The following is a 15007-nucleotide window of genomic DNA, read 5'->3' as shown; positions in this document are numbered from 1 at the left end:
ACCTTAATTAAATTTTTAATAGCACTTGGTAAAGTTGGAACTCCTCTGGTCAGTTTAGTTTTCCCTTTACCTTCCATGGCTACTCAGAATCTATTTTTAAACACTGTTTAATTAAACTGCCTACAGTCTCATAAAGTCTCCTTCCCTTCCATTTCCTCTATAAAAGAGGCTGTTAGGTGGCTGTTCCTCCTATGGCATTTCATTCCCTCCCAGTCTCTTTTCTTAGAGGAATGGATGTTTCTCCTCCTATTCAAACTAAGCCTCCTTTCACTCCCTCCTCTCTAATCCCATGTCCTCAGCTGCCTCAAAATACTTGCTTCATCAATGACCTTTCTGTTCCTCCTTTCAACCTCAGCTCTTCTAAAGGCTCATTTCCCTTAGTCTGCACATACTTTCACACACCTCTTGTCCTGAAAACCATCCTATCCTTGGCCCTATCCCTCTAGTTCCCTCCCGATCTCCTTCCATTCTCAGTCATATTCTTGAAAGTATAATCTTAAACCAAAGCTTCTCAACTTTAATGTCCATAAGAGTCATTTGATGATCTTCTTAAAAATGAAGATTCTAATTCAATATTCTGCGGCAAGCACCGAGATTCTGCATTTCTAACCAGTTCCCAGACTATAATATTGTTCAAGAAGTCATTCTAAATAATAAAGGTCTAATTCTCTCCATGTCCTTACCTCCCATTTATTCAGAACTCTCTTATCTGGATTCTAACCTCTACACCTCTAAAGCTGCCTCATAAAAATCACCAAGTCATCCTTAAGTGCCACTTTGCAATCCTAATGCCTCCCGCCCTCTGTGGTGAGTTCCCGGGTCCCTAACTCTTGATGCAATCTACTCTGACGCAATTCCCCTCTTTAATTTCTCGTCTCCTTTTCGAATTCTCCTTGTTTACCTGCTCCTTAAAACGTTTATGTTTCATCAAGTTTTTCACAGAGATCTATGTCACTATATACTGTCTTGAAATAATCTCATCCAGTAATTTTAAGTTCTGCCTAGGTATAGTAGAGTCCAAAATCTTCCACTTCAGTCTTGCCGTAGCTCAGACTTGTATGAGTATATCCAATTACCAAACTTGAATCACTAGCCTCTCAGACTCAACAAGTAAAACCTAACTCATTAGCTACTTTTCGAAACCTGTGTTCCCTATTTTGGACATTTGCACCACCTCGCAGCTAATTAACTGAGACAAACGTAGGGAAAGATCTTGACCTCATCCCCACCTCCCACCCAATTATTTAGAGCTTTAGATTATTTTTCCTTAATATTTCTCAAAATCCGACTTCTCCAGTCCATTGCTACTGTCACTGCTGCACAGATCAGGCTCTCATCCTAGTGGGCTTATTAATATCATCCTCACTGCTCCTAACTTCTCCAGCCTTACCCTCTCCCAAGGCATCTACTAACTGCAGCAAGTATAGTCTTTCTAAGGTGTGCACCATCCCTCATTATCTCTGGTTAACAAGAAAATGAAGCCTAAGCTTAGGAACATGACTTAAAGCCCTTCATATCTCCAGCCTCATCTCCTGCTGCCCCTCCCTCAAATAAACTTTACAGTCCATTCATAGTGAATGACGTGGGGGTCCCCATAACTCCATTCTCTCTGACAATTTTATACCTTTGCAGTTCCTCCTCTGTCTCTTTGTAAACTACCAAAAAACTTGAAAAAGAATGCTCAGATACCATCTTCTATGAAATTGAGGGAGACCTATGTTTCTTTGAATTTCAAAAATGTGTACATATAAAGTTTACTATGCATTGAGTATTATTCCTCAGTTTTTACACACATTATTATTATTTACAACTGTACACAACATAACCTTTAGCGGACTTAATCACTCTTGTCTCAGTATTTTTGTTGCACCTTAAATATAATAACTATTAATTAAAACTTTTTTGTGCTGCTCATTAATGTCTACTTATTTGTTTTCTCACTAACTGAATTTCTTTATACCTTAATCGTCTGTATCCCTAGGACCTTCCTAATGTTTCATCTGGATGCCAGTAATTATTCAGTACTTTTGTTAAATATAACTCACATTCTGCCATTAAATTAAAGTTATAAAATAATTTCCCAAAGGAAGAGCTTATGTAACTACCATCCAGCATCTCATTAGGACTGTTATGGTGGTACCTTTCCTCCAATAGAAATATTCAAGTTAATTTAGAACCTTAAGGATTTCCTTCTCTAACCTTTTATTTCACTGTTTTGGTGTTCAGACATTGTATTAAAGTGCACACAAATAAATATTCCTTGTTTATAATATTTTATTTTAAATCCATTTTTAACTTACTGTGGTTTAGTACTTTTTTTTTTTTTTTTTAGTGGATTCTGGTTCCTTACAGTATACCTAAAAAACCAATAATTTATATAGGAGAAACTTAGGTAGTCCCAGTTCTATGGCACAACCAGCTAATCGGGGTACCCTCCTAGCTCCAACCACCACAGCATAAACATCAGCTCCACCTGAGAGCCAAGAGGGAGTGGATGTATGGGCAGGAGGTAGACTGGTCTTTTGAGCAGAGGGAATAGGCGATCGCCTGGAAAGGATGATGTCAGAAGTCATTCTCCTCTCCACCGAAACAAAATAAAATATCCTTTCCCATTTTGATGAGTTAATATGTCCAAAGTTTAAGACTGTTTTTTCCTGGGAGTTAGTAAACCTTAACCATTACCTGTCATTTGGGATGAGTCTATTTCTTTCTTTCTTAAAAGAATGCAAGAGATGTAATGACTTGTTTAATGTCAGTATTTCCTAGGAATCCTCTTATTATGTTCACTATCTTAACCTCAATGGCTTATAAAAGTAAGCAATCAATATAGTAATGATCAGAGAATACATGAGAAATTGTTGACCTTGAGTTAAAAAAAAAAAACTACTTTTATTAAAAGAGCCAAATCAGCTAAAAGATGGCTTTAACTGAACCTTAAATCCTAAAACTGAAAATGAGCTACCTAAGTGTATATATATGTATATAATATATATGTATATATGTATATATATATATGCAAAATCATTATATTTAAAAATAACAATGAATGTGTAATAAAATGACTAAGTACTATTCAATAGTACGTTTCACATATTGACATTATTTAAAAAATGAAAGAAGCATTAACCTCCCTCAATCTACTCAATATATATGTTCCAGAAAAGTTGGTAATGAAGTTAATTTCTGAGATGACTAAAGTTGTAAATTTGTACATCTTTTCTTTTTCTGGAGGAGAATGGGCTAATTTTAAAGTCTGAAAATAAATGCTTTAAGATAGTGGTCAAATCTATGAATGCTGGATTTTATATATTTATATATATATGGGATTCCTCAATCTTTCAGAGCAATTCAATTCCATTCAACAAATAAAAAGGATCTACTAGGTACTGTGGAGTATTAAAAGACGAATAAGAAATACCCTCTCAGAAAACAGTAGAGAATATAAGACAAAGCTCAAAGGAAATGTGTTAAGAGCATATGAATGGAAGGTGACAATTAATAGAGGACACTAGAACCATTGTCATGAAGCAGGTAATATTTTGATGCCCTTTAGAGAATTGTTAGAACTTTTGCCATTCGGAAGGAGATGAATCATTTTGAGGAGTGGTTCAGAAACCTTAGGATACATACAAATCTTGTGTGGGGGAAGGAGGGGCTGTATCATTCTGTATCAGTTAGCTATTACTACAATAACGATGTTTGACAAAACACCCCCAAACATAGTAGCTTAAAATAACAGCCCCTTATTGTTTCTCATGATTATGCATATTAGCTGGGCAGTTCTATTAACCTAAGCCAGGTTCAGTTGATCTCAGCTGAGATCACTCAGGTATCTGGGGTCATCCGCTGGGTCACCTGGGGGCTAGCTGGACTGGGGTGGTCTAAGCCGGTAAACTCTGTCTTGCTTCCTATGGTCCCTAATCCTCCATTAGGCTACTTTGGGCTTTTTCTCCTGGCACTTCTCCTAGGGTGGAGCTGAATGGCTCTTGAAACCTAGGCTCAGAAGTGACACACAGGCACTTTTCTGCATTCTGTTGGCAAGAGCAAGTCTCAAGCCAGCCACTCAGGGGCTGGGGAAATAGGCTCCACCCCTTTAAGGGATGAATTGCAGTCATACAACAAGGGTATGCACAGAGAGAGGGAATGATGGGGTGGTTTTTGAAAGCAGTCTAGCACAGAAGCTTCTTTATTTTGATTGGAATACTGAGTAGGTGGAATGAAACTACATGGCAATACAGAATGGGGTTAGCCTGACATGTTTATTTCAAACTGAGGCAGTAGTGAGGAGGCCCTGAAGGGTTTTTGAGCAGGAGAAACATCTTCAGAAGTCTGGCTTTAAGAAGAAGCTAGTGTGGGTATGGGTTGAATAGGAGCAGAGAGTAGCAGGAGAAAGAGAATTTTTTCCTGTCATGTAGGTGGAAGTTAATGAAGGTTCAAATCAATGTGTTGGCAATGGGAGGAAATTTAAGGAGAAAGATAAGAAATGTCCTTGGAAGGACAGAGCTAGAAAGACTGCTAATAGGATGGGAGGCATGACAGGTAAGTAGCATCTTCTTTAAGCTCTTTCCCTTTTATACCACACTCAGGTGTACAACACACACCCTATTATTCCACATACAGAGTTCCTAGACTTTATTGCAATTATCATATGATAACACAGCATTCAACAATTGGCAGGAGATAGCAATCATACAGCAGAAATGTGGGACTCAGACCCATCGCTTGATCAATTATTCTATGTAATGAAGCTAGGTTTCTTATCACATCCCAGACTGAAAGTTTTTCAAAGATTGAGGCTTTAGTGCATTTAGTTTTTTTTTTTTCCAGTCATTCCATACTTCCATAGATCTTTAATTGTAAAACATGCATTTAAAATGATATGAGGTTGCAAAAATACATTTTCAATTTTATTTAAATCAAATAAAGCTGTGATCGATGTGAAGAAATTTGCATAGAAACCACATGAATTTTATTGAGATAAAATTTTAAAGACAAAATCCTAATACCTAATTACCTTATCTTGAAATAATTAAATGCAAAAGATATACATGTTAAATGGCCACAAACATGTAGGCATTACACAATGCACATAATAGAGTCATAAAACATTTTATACCGCTTTATTATAAATAATTGGAAACAATATTTCATTTTTTCAAAACCCAGATAAGAAAACAGTAAATATCATGCTATTTTTTTTATTATTTCATTTTATTTTTCTAATAGGAGTTAGGAAATAATATTTTTATCAAAAGACTGGTAAAAAAAATCTGTAGAAAACGAACAAAACACTCACTTTCATTCACGTAAATGAAAACAGTCAAGGTTTTTAGAGGGAGAGGCTAAACAGTACAATCAAGGAGTCACCAAGAATAGAAACACTGTAATGCCTGCAGATATCACATGTAAGGCAAAATGAGGTTGTATACAGATGCAAAATAGAAAGATTTGATGGTAAACTTTAAAAAATATTTTCTTAAAAATGTGAATAGCTCTTAAAAAATATGAATAGCTCATTGCCTCAAGGCAATGAAGGCATAATAGATCAAGTCACCAGGTCTGAAATTGGTATTGTTGCCTTGAAAAAAACTTGTTTTTCTAAGAGGATGACACATAATATGTATTTCAATTTTCTTCTGTCATAATGACTCATGTTTTGACAAAAACTGTTCACTCTTGTAACCTTGAACATTCAGAATCAGAAAGCATTTCTTGATAAAATATTGTAGTAACTTCAAATTGCCACAAAAATGTACGTTCCTCAAATTCACCTAAAATAGATTATCTCACAGGCAAATTTTCATTAAGAGATTAACAGCAGCTAGCAGTCAGAATTTTCTTATTCAGGTGACTATAATTAATTTTGTGTATGTGTGTTTCCCTTAAGTATAATACAGAGTTTTGCCAATTTTCTTAACTGATATAATTTTTAAAAATCAGAAACTGGTGTAGAAAACAGAGTCTGTGGGAGAAAAATATGAAAAAGTAATGTATTTCATGAAGTAGTATAATAGATTTCTTGGGAAAATGGGTTTATTTGCATCAATTAAAGACAATGTTGCATATTCCAGATTAAACAGCTAGTAGGTTTACCGTGGATATAAACATGCTATGTACAATGATATTTATAATTCTTCTATTAATTCTCATAGACTTCAAAGTGTATCCTTTATAGAAACTGGAACAGGGTAAATCTGGAAGGCATGTTTCAGTTAATTAGCAAAAATTAAATTAGCATGAAATAACAGGGTGAAGAATTGAAGACCATTTTTAAAATAATGAAGTTACAGTTACGTGTACACATGCAAAAAAAATACTGTAAAATAAACTTTTCCAGTTTATTTGGTTTTACTTCAACTTAATACACTCTAAAAAACTGCTTTCATGTGTAATATCAAAGGAAATATTAAATGCATGTATATTATTTTAAGAGCTTGATGATATATTTCACATTCGTTGAACTTTACTTAGGCTATAAATATATTTATATATCAGTCAGTTAGTTTTTAAAGTAAATGAAAACTGTAGCATGGGGGGATAATTTTTCACCTTATATGTTCATACTTGATTATGTCCACTTTTTTTCAGAACTGTATCAAAATATCAAAGAGTAAAAGAGCATGTTTGTACATCACACTGTTATCCTTTGTGCACTACAATTCATTATGGTTTAACAAAATGGAATTTACTTTTGAAGATGTGTTACCTGAAATCAACTAGGTAGGCATGATTTAGGAATTAGGTTTCTGAAATCCATTAACATTTAAACAACTCAAAGGGCAATGCTGTTCTTCCTGAACTTTTATTAAAATTGTGCAACAGTATAAACTTATTGTTAGTAGGTTTGCATAGAAATAACACCATTTCACTGGTGTGATACATCTTTTTGAAAGGATTATGGCAGGCCTGTTTCTTTTCTTCGTGTATATTCTTTTTGTTGTTGTTCATTTTCTTCCTCTTCTGTTTTACATAAAATAAACCATATTTATCATCTGGCTGCCATAGTTCCAAAATAAGATCCAGTAGTAGTTTGAAGCACAGCAAACTGAGCAATTTCTTCCCTTTTTAAAGCCTGATAGTGAGTGACATCCTCTATAGTCAAGCCACATGAGCATGGTAACCCCAAGCAGAGACTTTTGTGAACTCAAAAGGTTCCAAATCCACAGTCCAGAACCCTGGTGATTTCACGTAACTGCCACTTTTTGCTGGAAGGGAGAAAATATTGTTTTGCTTCAGAAGTTTTCAAGCAGTTTCTCATCTGGTAGCTTCTCCAGATTTCTTTTTTGTTTTTATAATTGCTTCTGACACTGTACCTTCAAAATTCCAAAGGTCGAATCATCATAGTTGTGGAATGTAAGGAGTAACTGGGCCCTTTAAAGTAATGCCACTTTATCCCATTCAGTTTTCCAAGGTTTTGTCCCGCTGTATAGAACATTCCGTTTAGATTGGATGGACCACAGGCATCAAACCACCAGCCTGAAGAATTAGTTAATAACGAAAGAAAGAAGAAACAATTACAAATAAATTGAACATTTGGAAATCAATGGCATTAACTGAGAGAAAATTTATTCATATGTGTTATGTTCATTTGCGAATAGGAGACATTCAATTGTTATCTTCTTGGTAGTGGAATTCTTTTAAACAACATCAAATTTAGGCCATACAAGAACAATTAGAGAGAGGAATGCTCTCATTGAAATCAAGTTTCAGTGTCACTCCAATCAGGACATGTTTCCCCCTGTAATGAGAGGAAGCTTCTAGGCTTCAAGATGTGATTTAAGTCAGGCCTGGTTTTTTATGTAGGGCAAGTGAATGCAGAAACCCTTCAGAGGCATTCCACCTTATGCCTGCTATTGGAAATAGAACAATTAATTATTACTGAAGAAATTCAGAAGTGGAGACACTGACATCTAAACAGAGAGAAAGAGATGCTTTTCTATTTTCTTCATAATTTTGCCAAGAACTGACCCTCAGCTGCTTCTGAAATTAATTGGATCCTGGGCAACGATTATGATGCTCCAATTGAATTTGAATTACTATGTCCTCTCCTTAGGAGCAAATGAAAAGTGTTTATCAATAGTAGTCATTTAGTTCCTATGTAGCAGTGTTTTTCTTCTGTGGTTATTCAAGTTCTTTCAAAACTTAGTGAAAAGAAAAACCAACAACTTGATTAGTAACATAGGTATCTCATGCTTGCACAGCTCTCTATAAGGATAACTCAGTACTTTACTTTTTTAAAACGAATTAAGCTCTTAGATTTTTAGATAAAACATAGTACTTTCTCTTCCTCTCCTAAGTAACACTACTGAAATCTTCAGGGAGAAATTTATACCAGAGACGCTCTGGCATATTTTTATTTGGATACAGTTGACCTCCCTTTGATTGCAGAGTTATACCTAAGGGACTAATAGCTAAAGAAAGAGAAAGCTGTACAGCTGATGTTTAACTGTAACACGAGCATCATTCTGCAGAAACTTTAGAAAAAAATTAAATGGAGAAAAGCTAGTTCTCATTTTTCAACTTCGGAAGATGAATACAGTTGGGTTGTGTTTATAAAGTCATACTAGAGACATAACAATCTGTATTAATTACTAATTCATACTGGGGAACAGGAAGGTTATGTCCATGAATTTGGGAAGAGGCTGTATTTGATGCTGTTTTACCAACTGTATGCAAACAACACAGATGTTAATGGAGTCAAAGCACAAGGGACAAGAAGGTTCTTGTTTGGCAAGGAGGGAGGGATTGTAAAATTACACCATTTTTTCTTAAAATTAATTTCCTTACATTTTTTGTTAAGTACCACGAATAAAAATGTTATTTATATTACAAAAGACATTCTAATATTAGGGAATTTATTTACCCTGAAGACTTTCAAAGGAGAAAATGAAACCCAATTTGATTGTTTCAGTGCTTTCACTTTCTACTCCTTTACTATGACTTTCTTCACACTCTTCCATCACATTAATGAGCCTTTCACAGTTTTCCACACATCCACCATGGTCTCTGAAGCAAATTCAGTTACTCTATCGTTGAGAACTAATAAAATCATAGAATGACCCTCCAACTTACATTAGGGTACTTAGGGCAAAAGTGTGTGCTTTTATTTGGTTTACAGAACATCATGAGAGTTCCGGAAGATTGTGGGAAGGCAGAGAGGTCTGTTGCAACAGTAGCCTGGCAATAAAGGGCACGTGCTGAAGAATACATTGATTGGGAAACCTTAAGCTTAAGAAAATGACAAGAAACAGTAGAGGCACATGAGAGAATCCCATAAATTAACCCTGTGTATCTTTTCTAATTAGTAAAGTTGGGTAATGTTTGTGGTAGGAGAATGGCATTTTGGAGACTTTGAAAGCAGACCTGATGGCTGGGTCAGAGTTTTCAAGAAAAATACGTAGCTGCCTGAAGCTGAGAAGGTCTAAAGACCAAATCACAGAGTCTTCTGTTCATTGTCCTGCGAGCAATGGAAAGGCATGGTATATACTGGCTGGCCTGTCCCATGTCCCGTACTTTGTGCTGCACCTAACAGTTTGCTGACAAATGACTGGCAAGTGAGTACAGGCTTCTTGACAAATTGACTGACTTTGACTGTTTCTCCTTATAAAGTCTCTATGGTCTGAAGTAGTCTGGTTTACTAAAATGGTATATTTGATAAACACTCCAATATATAACACCCATACTTATTATATTCATTTTTTTCATTATTTATTCATTCAACATGTAATGTGAAGTGCTATTACAGAAGACAGGTGTGGTCCCTGCTCTCATGGAACTTACTTCTAACGTGAGAAACAGACAAAAAGTAAGCAAAGAAATAAAATACAAGTCATGAACAAGAAGAAAAAGAAAAAAAGAATTAGGGAGCTATGACAGAGGATAGCAGGAGGTCTACTTGACTTTTCAGTCATGGAAGAAGTTGATATTTCATGAGACATGAAGGATGAGAGGGAGGCAACCTTGTGAAGATGGGGAAAGGCTCTTCTAAGCAGAGTCTTCCTCCGACACCAGGAGGAAGAAAAAGAGCTTGGAGGATTTAGGGACTAAGTACATCAGTGTAGCTGTTATAGTGAAAAAGGGGGAGACTTGCAGGAATGAAGGAGGAGAAGTAGGCAGTTGTGGTAGAAAGCTGAATAATGTTTATGGAAAAATTTATAGTTTATTCAGTCTACTTGTCCATCATCAGGTGAACAAGTAAAACATTGTCTAGGAATGAAACCAACATTTAACCAGGGTAACTAGATCTGTCAGGTTGAATGTTTAATAAAATATGATTTAGAGCCCTCATTCTATAAGTATGATCTGCCAAAGCCATCCTGAGCATATGTGACAGCATGATAAAGAGGGGCAATTAATCCATAATCAATTAAACAAATATTAACCAATGGGCTGATATAGGGGTCAGAGTTGAGTAAAAAAAACAAAACAAAACAACTCCTGACTTTAAGTATAGTTTTGTGTAGGAAACACAACAAATTTTTAAAAATGAGAGGATAGCCATTAAACAGAGGTGGAAAAAAATCTTAGAAACATAAGCAGAAAGGCCTGTTTGTGGGTTTCTAAGGTCCACTTGTTTACCAACTGAGCTGGGTCCTGAAGGATGGTATATCTTTGGACAGAAAGAGATTCTAAAGACAGTATATACTCTGGGAGAGCAGGAAAGAGTGTCTGCTAAAAATTTGGGTTGGCTACAGTGCCAGTGGGTAAGGAGCTGGAAACTGTAAGGCTAGGAAAATAAACAGTAGTGACATGAAGGTTTTTATTATAAATTTAGAAATTTTCTTGCAGGCAATGGGGAGCCTGAGAGCACCAGATCAGATATTAGAAGACCCAGACTTTGATGCAGATTTCATAAACTAATAACCAAGAGATTTTAGGTAATAATATAAATAATACCTTATAGTCGTGAATAGTTAATATGTGTTGGGGACTCTGGTAAAATATTTATATGCATTTTCTTATTTTAGTCCCCAAACAGCCTTATGTGGTGTGGCAAGTACCATAACAAAGACACCAATGCTCAGATAGCCAAGGTCACACAGCTACTTAGCTCTTCATTCATAAGATGTGAATTATAAATGTCTGATCAACAAATTTCAGAGCACAGTTGCAGGTATAAGATAATGCATTATTAGGGCCTGTGAAATCCCATCTTAGTGCTTCATGTAAATTATCTAGGAAGTGGGACAGAAGGTGGAACAGGCATGAAAGGGATTAAATCTTGTGGGGCATCAAAATGATTTAATAATGAAGATCAGGTAAACAGGACCAACATATTTCCTTATTTGCTAGATAGGACTCATTAATGAAATAGGAAAATAATTTATACCCAAATGAATCTAGTTGTACAATGTTTGCATTGGAAATATATGGCTTTTAAGTATGTAACACAAGTTTTGTTTTCAATTATTTGTTTTGATTTCATGAGGAAATCAAACAGCTTAAAATGTTCGATTATCTCTTTATGTTAAGACCAGTGGGCCATGCACACTATCCAGAGAGCAATTAATGATAACAAAGATGATGGATTAAGATGGCAGAAAATGAAATGAAAGGGCAATTGGTTCTACAACTTTCAGTTGTTGTGTCCTTTTTCTAAAATACTCCAAACTTCATGGTAGCAAAAATAGTTATTTCTGTGTAAGCAAGTATTCTGTCTCCTCCGACATATGTACTATACATGAGCGAGAAATTTCTTTGTATCAAATATTTCCATTTTCCCACTTTCTACCTCTCTTTGAGAAAAATGAAGCATGACCAGGTCTTTTTAACAAATCCTGAAAGATGTAGTTTTAAAGCATATTTATAGAAAACAGGCAAAAAAAAATAGCAGACTCCTGGTCACTCATATGTATTCCTGGCATTTGTAGATAGTCATATGTACTCAGTACTCAGTACACACGTAAATCTGCATGGAATAAAGGTGTTCTTTGTGAACATTGGAGAGGCGGATGCCTGGGTTTGCAGTTCCTTTCTGATAAGATACCAAACAGCTGAGTTATATATCCTCTGCAATCCTGGGGAAATGTTCACTTTATCCTTTGTTTTTATATGTGCCCAGGAATAACAAATAAGCAATATGCTAAACAAGTGAATCTAGGAAAGGCACTTCAAGTTTAAAAGAACTCAGTGATGCAAGCAAAGGCTTCCATGTGCTGTTGGGACAACTGATAAAATGTCTCAGATGTTTAAAGATTGGCAACTGCTGAGATGTATTTTGCCAAGCATTTTTCTTCATAACCTGTAACCTTATGTATGTTTTAATAAGAAATCTGAGATGCATGTTTCTAATTCATTTACACTTAACTCATTAAAATTTAGTTTTGTAATCACTATCCTGGGCTTCCCAGGCCTTTAAAAATCATTTAAGTCTTTTATCTTTGAAGCAGAAAATTCACATTTTATCACCAATAAATGAAACTTTGCCCAGAAAATAGGAATTTGATTCTAAACTTTGTACTCAGGAAGTTCACATTTATTTAAAAGTCAGGAAACCTAACTCTCAAATTCTTCTGGACCTAAACAAAATGTCTCTCAACACTTCTTTTCGAAGGTAAAAAGTACAGCAAAATAAAAAGATATACCTGTTTTTATAGATCTCTTTCATTCATTTTGAATGCATGCATTCTAATCAGCAATATGCAAAAGAACTCACACAGAAAATAAGATTTTCCTCTTTTATTGCTAAGGATGAGGCTGAACTAAACCAATTTGTGCCATTGTTATAAATGGAATAGATCATCATGGAAAACCACTTGCTGAGTTCACATATACAAATTTGGCCCTATCTGTAACCAGCCCCAAGGAGCAGCTGTGTGAATTTCGTGTGCGGGAGGCAGAGGATCTCCCTCAAGGTCTGCATTCCTTCTGTCATCTCTTACTATATCCCCTTCAGGCCAAGGACTTGGCTTTTTTCCCTTTCTCTTCTTTATGTTCCAAAGATGAAAAGTTGTTTATCCTGGACAGTAATCTTGAATTCATTTAAATTTCTAGGTATTCTCTTACTGTCTCTTCCCTCCCTTGGAATTCATTTCACATTTAACCATGTTTAAGTGAGAAAATCCTCATCAAAGTGTGCTGCAAACAGTAAAATAGAGCTAGACTCTTGTTTTTCAATGCAATTCCTTTCAACAGAGACACTAGAAAAAGCGGATGAGATGATGGCTTATCTGGAGGTTGAGTTCAAATCCTACCTCTGATATTAATTCCGTGACTTTTGGCCACTTATTTAACTTTTCTGTATCTTAATTCTTGCCAAAAGCATTATTGTGGTCCCTAGTTCAAAGGGTTTTTAAAACCGTCATATAAGTTATTAAATATAAATCATTTAGGATGATGCAAAAATACCTATTAGACATTATAAGTCAAATAAATATTTGCTACATTATTATTGGAGTAAAATACAAACAAAATTAAGTGTTTGATTATTTCTCATCCACTGTCAATTATTGACCTTTAGGTAACAGGTTCTATAGACCTATCTGTTCTGGTTCAGCTTTTACAAACTTATCTTTTGAGAGACATATCCTGATATTCTTTGCTCTTTTTCTAATAAGTGAAAATTTCCCCCAGAAAATAGGAATATAATCCTAAATTTTGCACTTGACATGTTCAAATATATATTTGAAAGTCAGGAACCTAATAGTCAAATTTTTTTACAATACTGGAGTTTAGTCTTTTGAGGTTTAGTTATTCTTAAAATTTAGTCCCAATCTTTAATATTCATCCCCTTGTTCCATGTGTGTGCATGCAAATACATACTGGGGGTGCCAAAAAATGTATACACATTTTAAGAAATGTTATCTATGCTCAAGCAATGGTTCACTATAGTCAGAAGTGTCTGGATGCTGATGGTAACCACTTTGAGCACCTCTTGTAATTGCAGAAGTCAAATGTGACTTGTATTCATCTTTTGTTATCGGTATATATTGAATATTACAATTTTAATATTTCTTAAACTGTGTACACATTTGTTGGCACCCACTGTCTGTGTGTGTGTGTGTGTATGTGTGTGTATGTGTGTGTGTATGTATGTATTTTAAATGTAAGTTCACACAAAAGTCACATTCACACTCATGTTGACTTATTTTTATGTCTTCTCACCAGGATCATTTATGATTTTGCAATATCTGTTCAGATTCGCTGATAACATATTCATTCATTTAACCAATGCTTATTGAGCACATACTATGTGCCTGGCACTATGTTAGCCACAGAGGATATAGTAGTAGGGAGCATTTTTGTGCTCTCTAGAACTAAAAAAAAAACCACGTACATTTTTGTGGAATAGGCATAAAGATTATATACTAAATAAGAAATTGCTTTGAAATAAACTCATGCAATGTAGATTTCTGTGGTCAATCTTAAATTTTCCATATGGATCTTTTCTCTCAACATTTTTTGCCTTAAAACCTAGGGAATGCCAGTTATCTGACAATGCTCAGCACATCCTTCCTGGCTTATTAAAAACTCTAAGATGATTATATTTTCTTAAATATCTTGTCGCTTCAACCAGTTGGAGAAGCTACTGATTTCTTTCATTTTCTTTGTCTTTTTCAAGATTATGTAGCAGTCAAGACAAGCATTTATCAACTCTGCTGCTAGCATCTGGTAAATTCTAGGGTGTGCTAAGAAATTTATGTGTATGGCTTTATCCCCTCTTTTAAGACTGAACCGAGAGATATCCTTTGTTAGCTTTAGCAAAGTCTTGTCTGTCAGCTGACATAGTTTATGCGTGGGAAAAGAGATTGAAGTTTCTACCACAACAGATTCTTTCTGCAGAAGGTTAGGTCACATTTTGACATAGCTTTTATATTGTATACTAAATATGGAAATTGTGTTGAAAGAAAAGTAAGGTAAGGGAAAGAATTTAAAACAATACCATGTTTTGTTTTTGTTGGCAACCTTTAGTAATTGTAGTTTCTAACAGACTTCTAGAAATTCTTATTTTGAAGAATGCTAATCTAGTACCAAAGACCATGTTTTCTTTGAATGCAAGTTTGCTTTG

General features: G+C 35.1%; 1 protein-coding gene across 2 annotated transcripts in view; it reads right to left on the bottom strand.

Annotated features, from left to right (window-relative positions):
• Nucleotides 1–4617: 4617 nt before the first annotated feature.
• Nucleotides 4618–15007, bottom strand: part of ANGPT1 (angiopoietin 1) — a 270278-nt gene continuing 259888 nt past the window's right edge. Inside the window, exons 9-10 of one of the 2 annotated variants that reach the window (XM_081070067.1) lie at nucleotides 7314–7476; nucleotides 4896–7205 (exon numbers count right to left, since the gene is read on the bottom strand). In XM_081070067.1, coding sequence (XP_080926193.1) covers nucleotides 7316–7476 — 161 coding nt within the window. In that variant the 3' untranslated portion in view covers nucleotides 4896–7205; nucleotides 7314–7315. Of the gene's footprint in view, nucleotides 7477–15007 lie in introns of both variants that reach the window. The other variant, XM_081070066.1, reaches the window with a different exon arrangement.

This window comes from Rhinolophus hipposideros (genome assembly GCF_964194185.1).
Source record: "Rhinolophus hipposideros genome assembly, chromosome: 13".
In the NCBI taxonomy this organism is placed as follows: domain Eukaryota; kingdom Metazoa; phylum Chordata; class Mammalia; order Chiroptera; family Rhinolophidae; genus Rhinolophus; species Rhinolophus hipposideros.
Note: the sequence above shows the minus strand (reverse complement) of the source record. Positions and strands in the feature narration are given on the sequence as shown.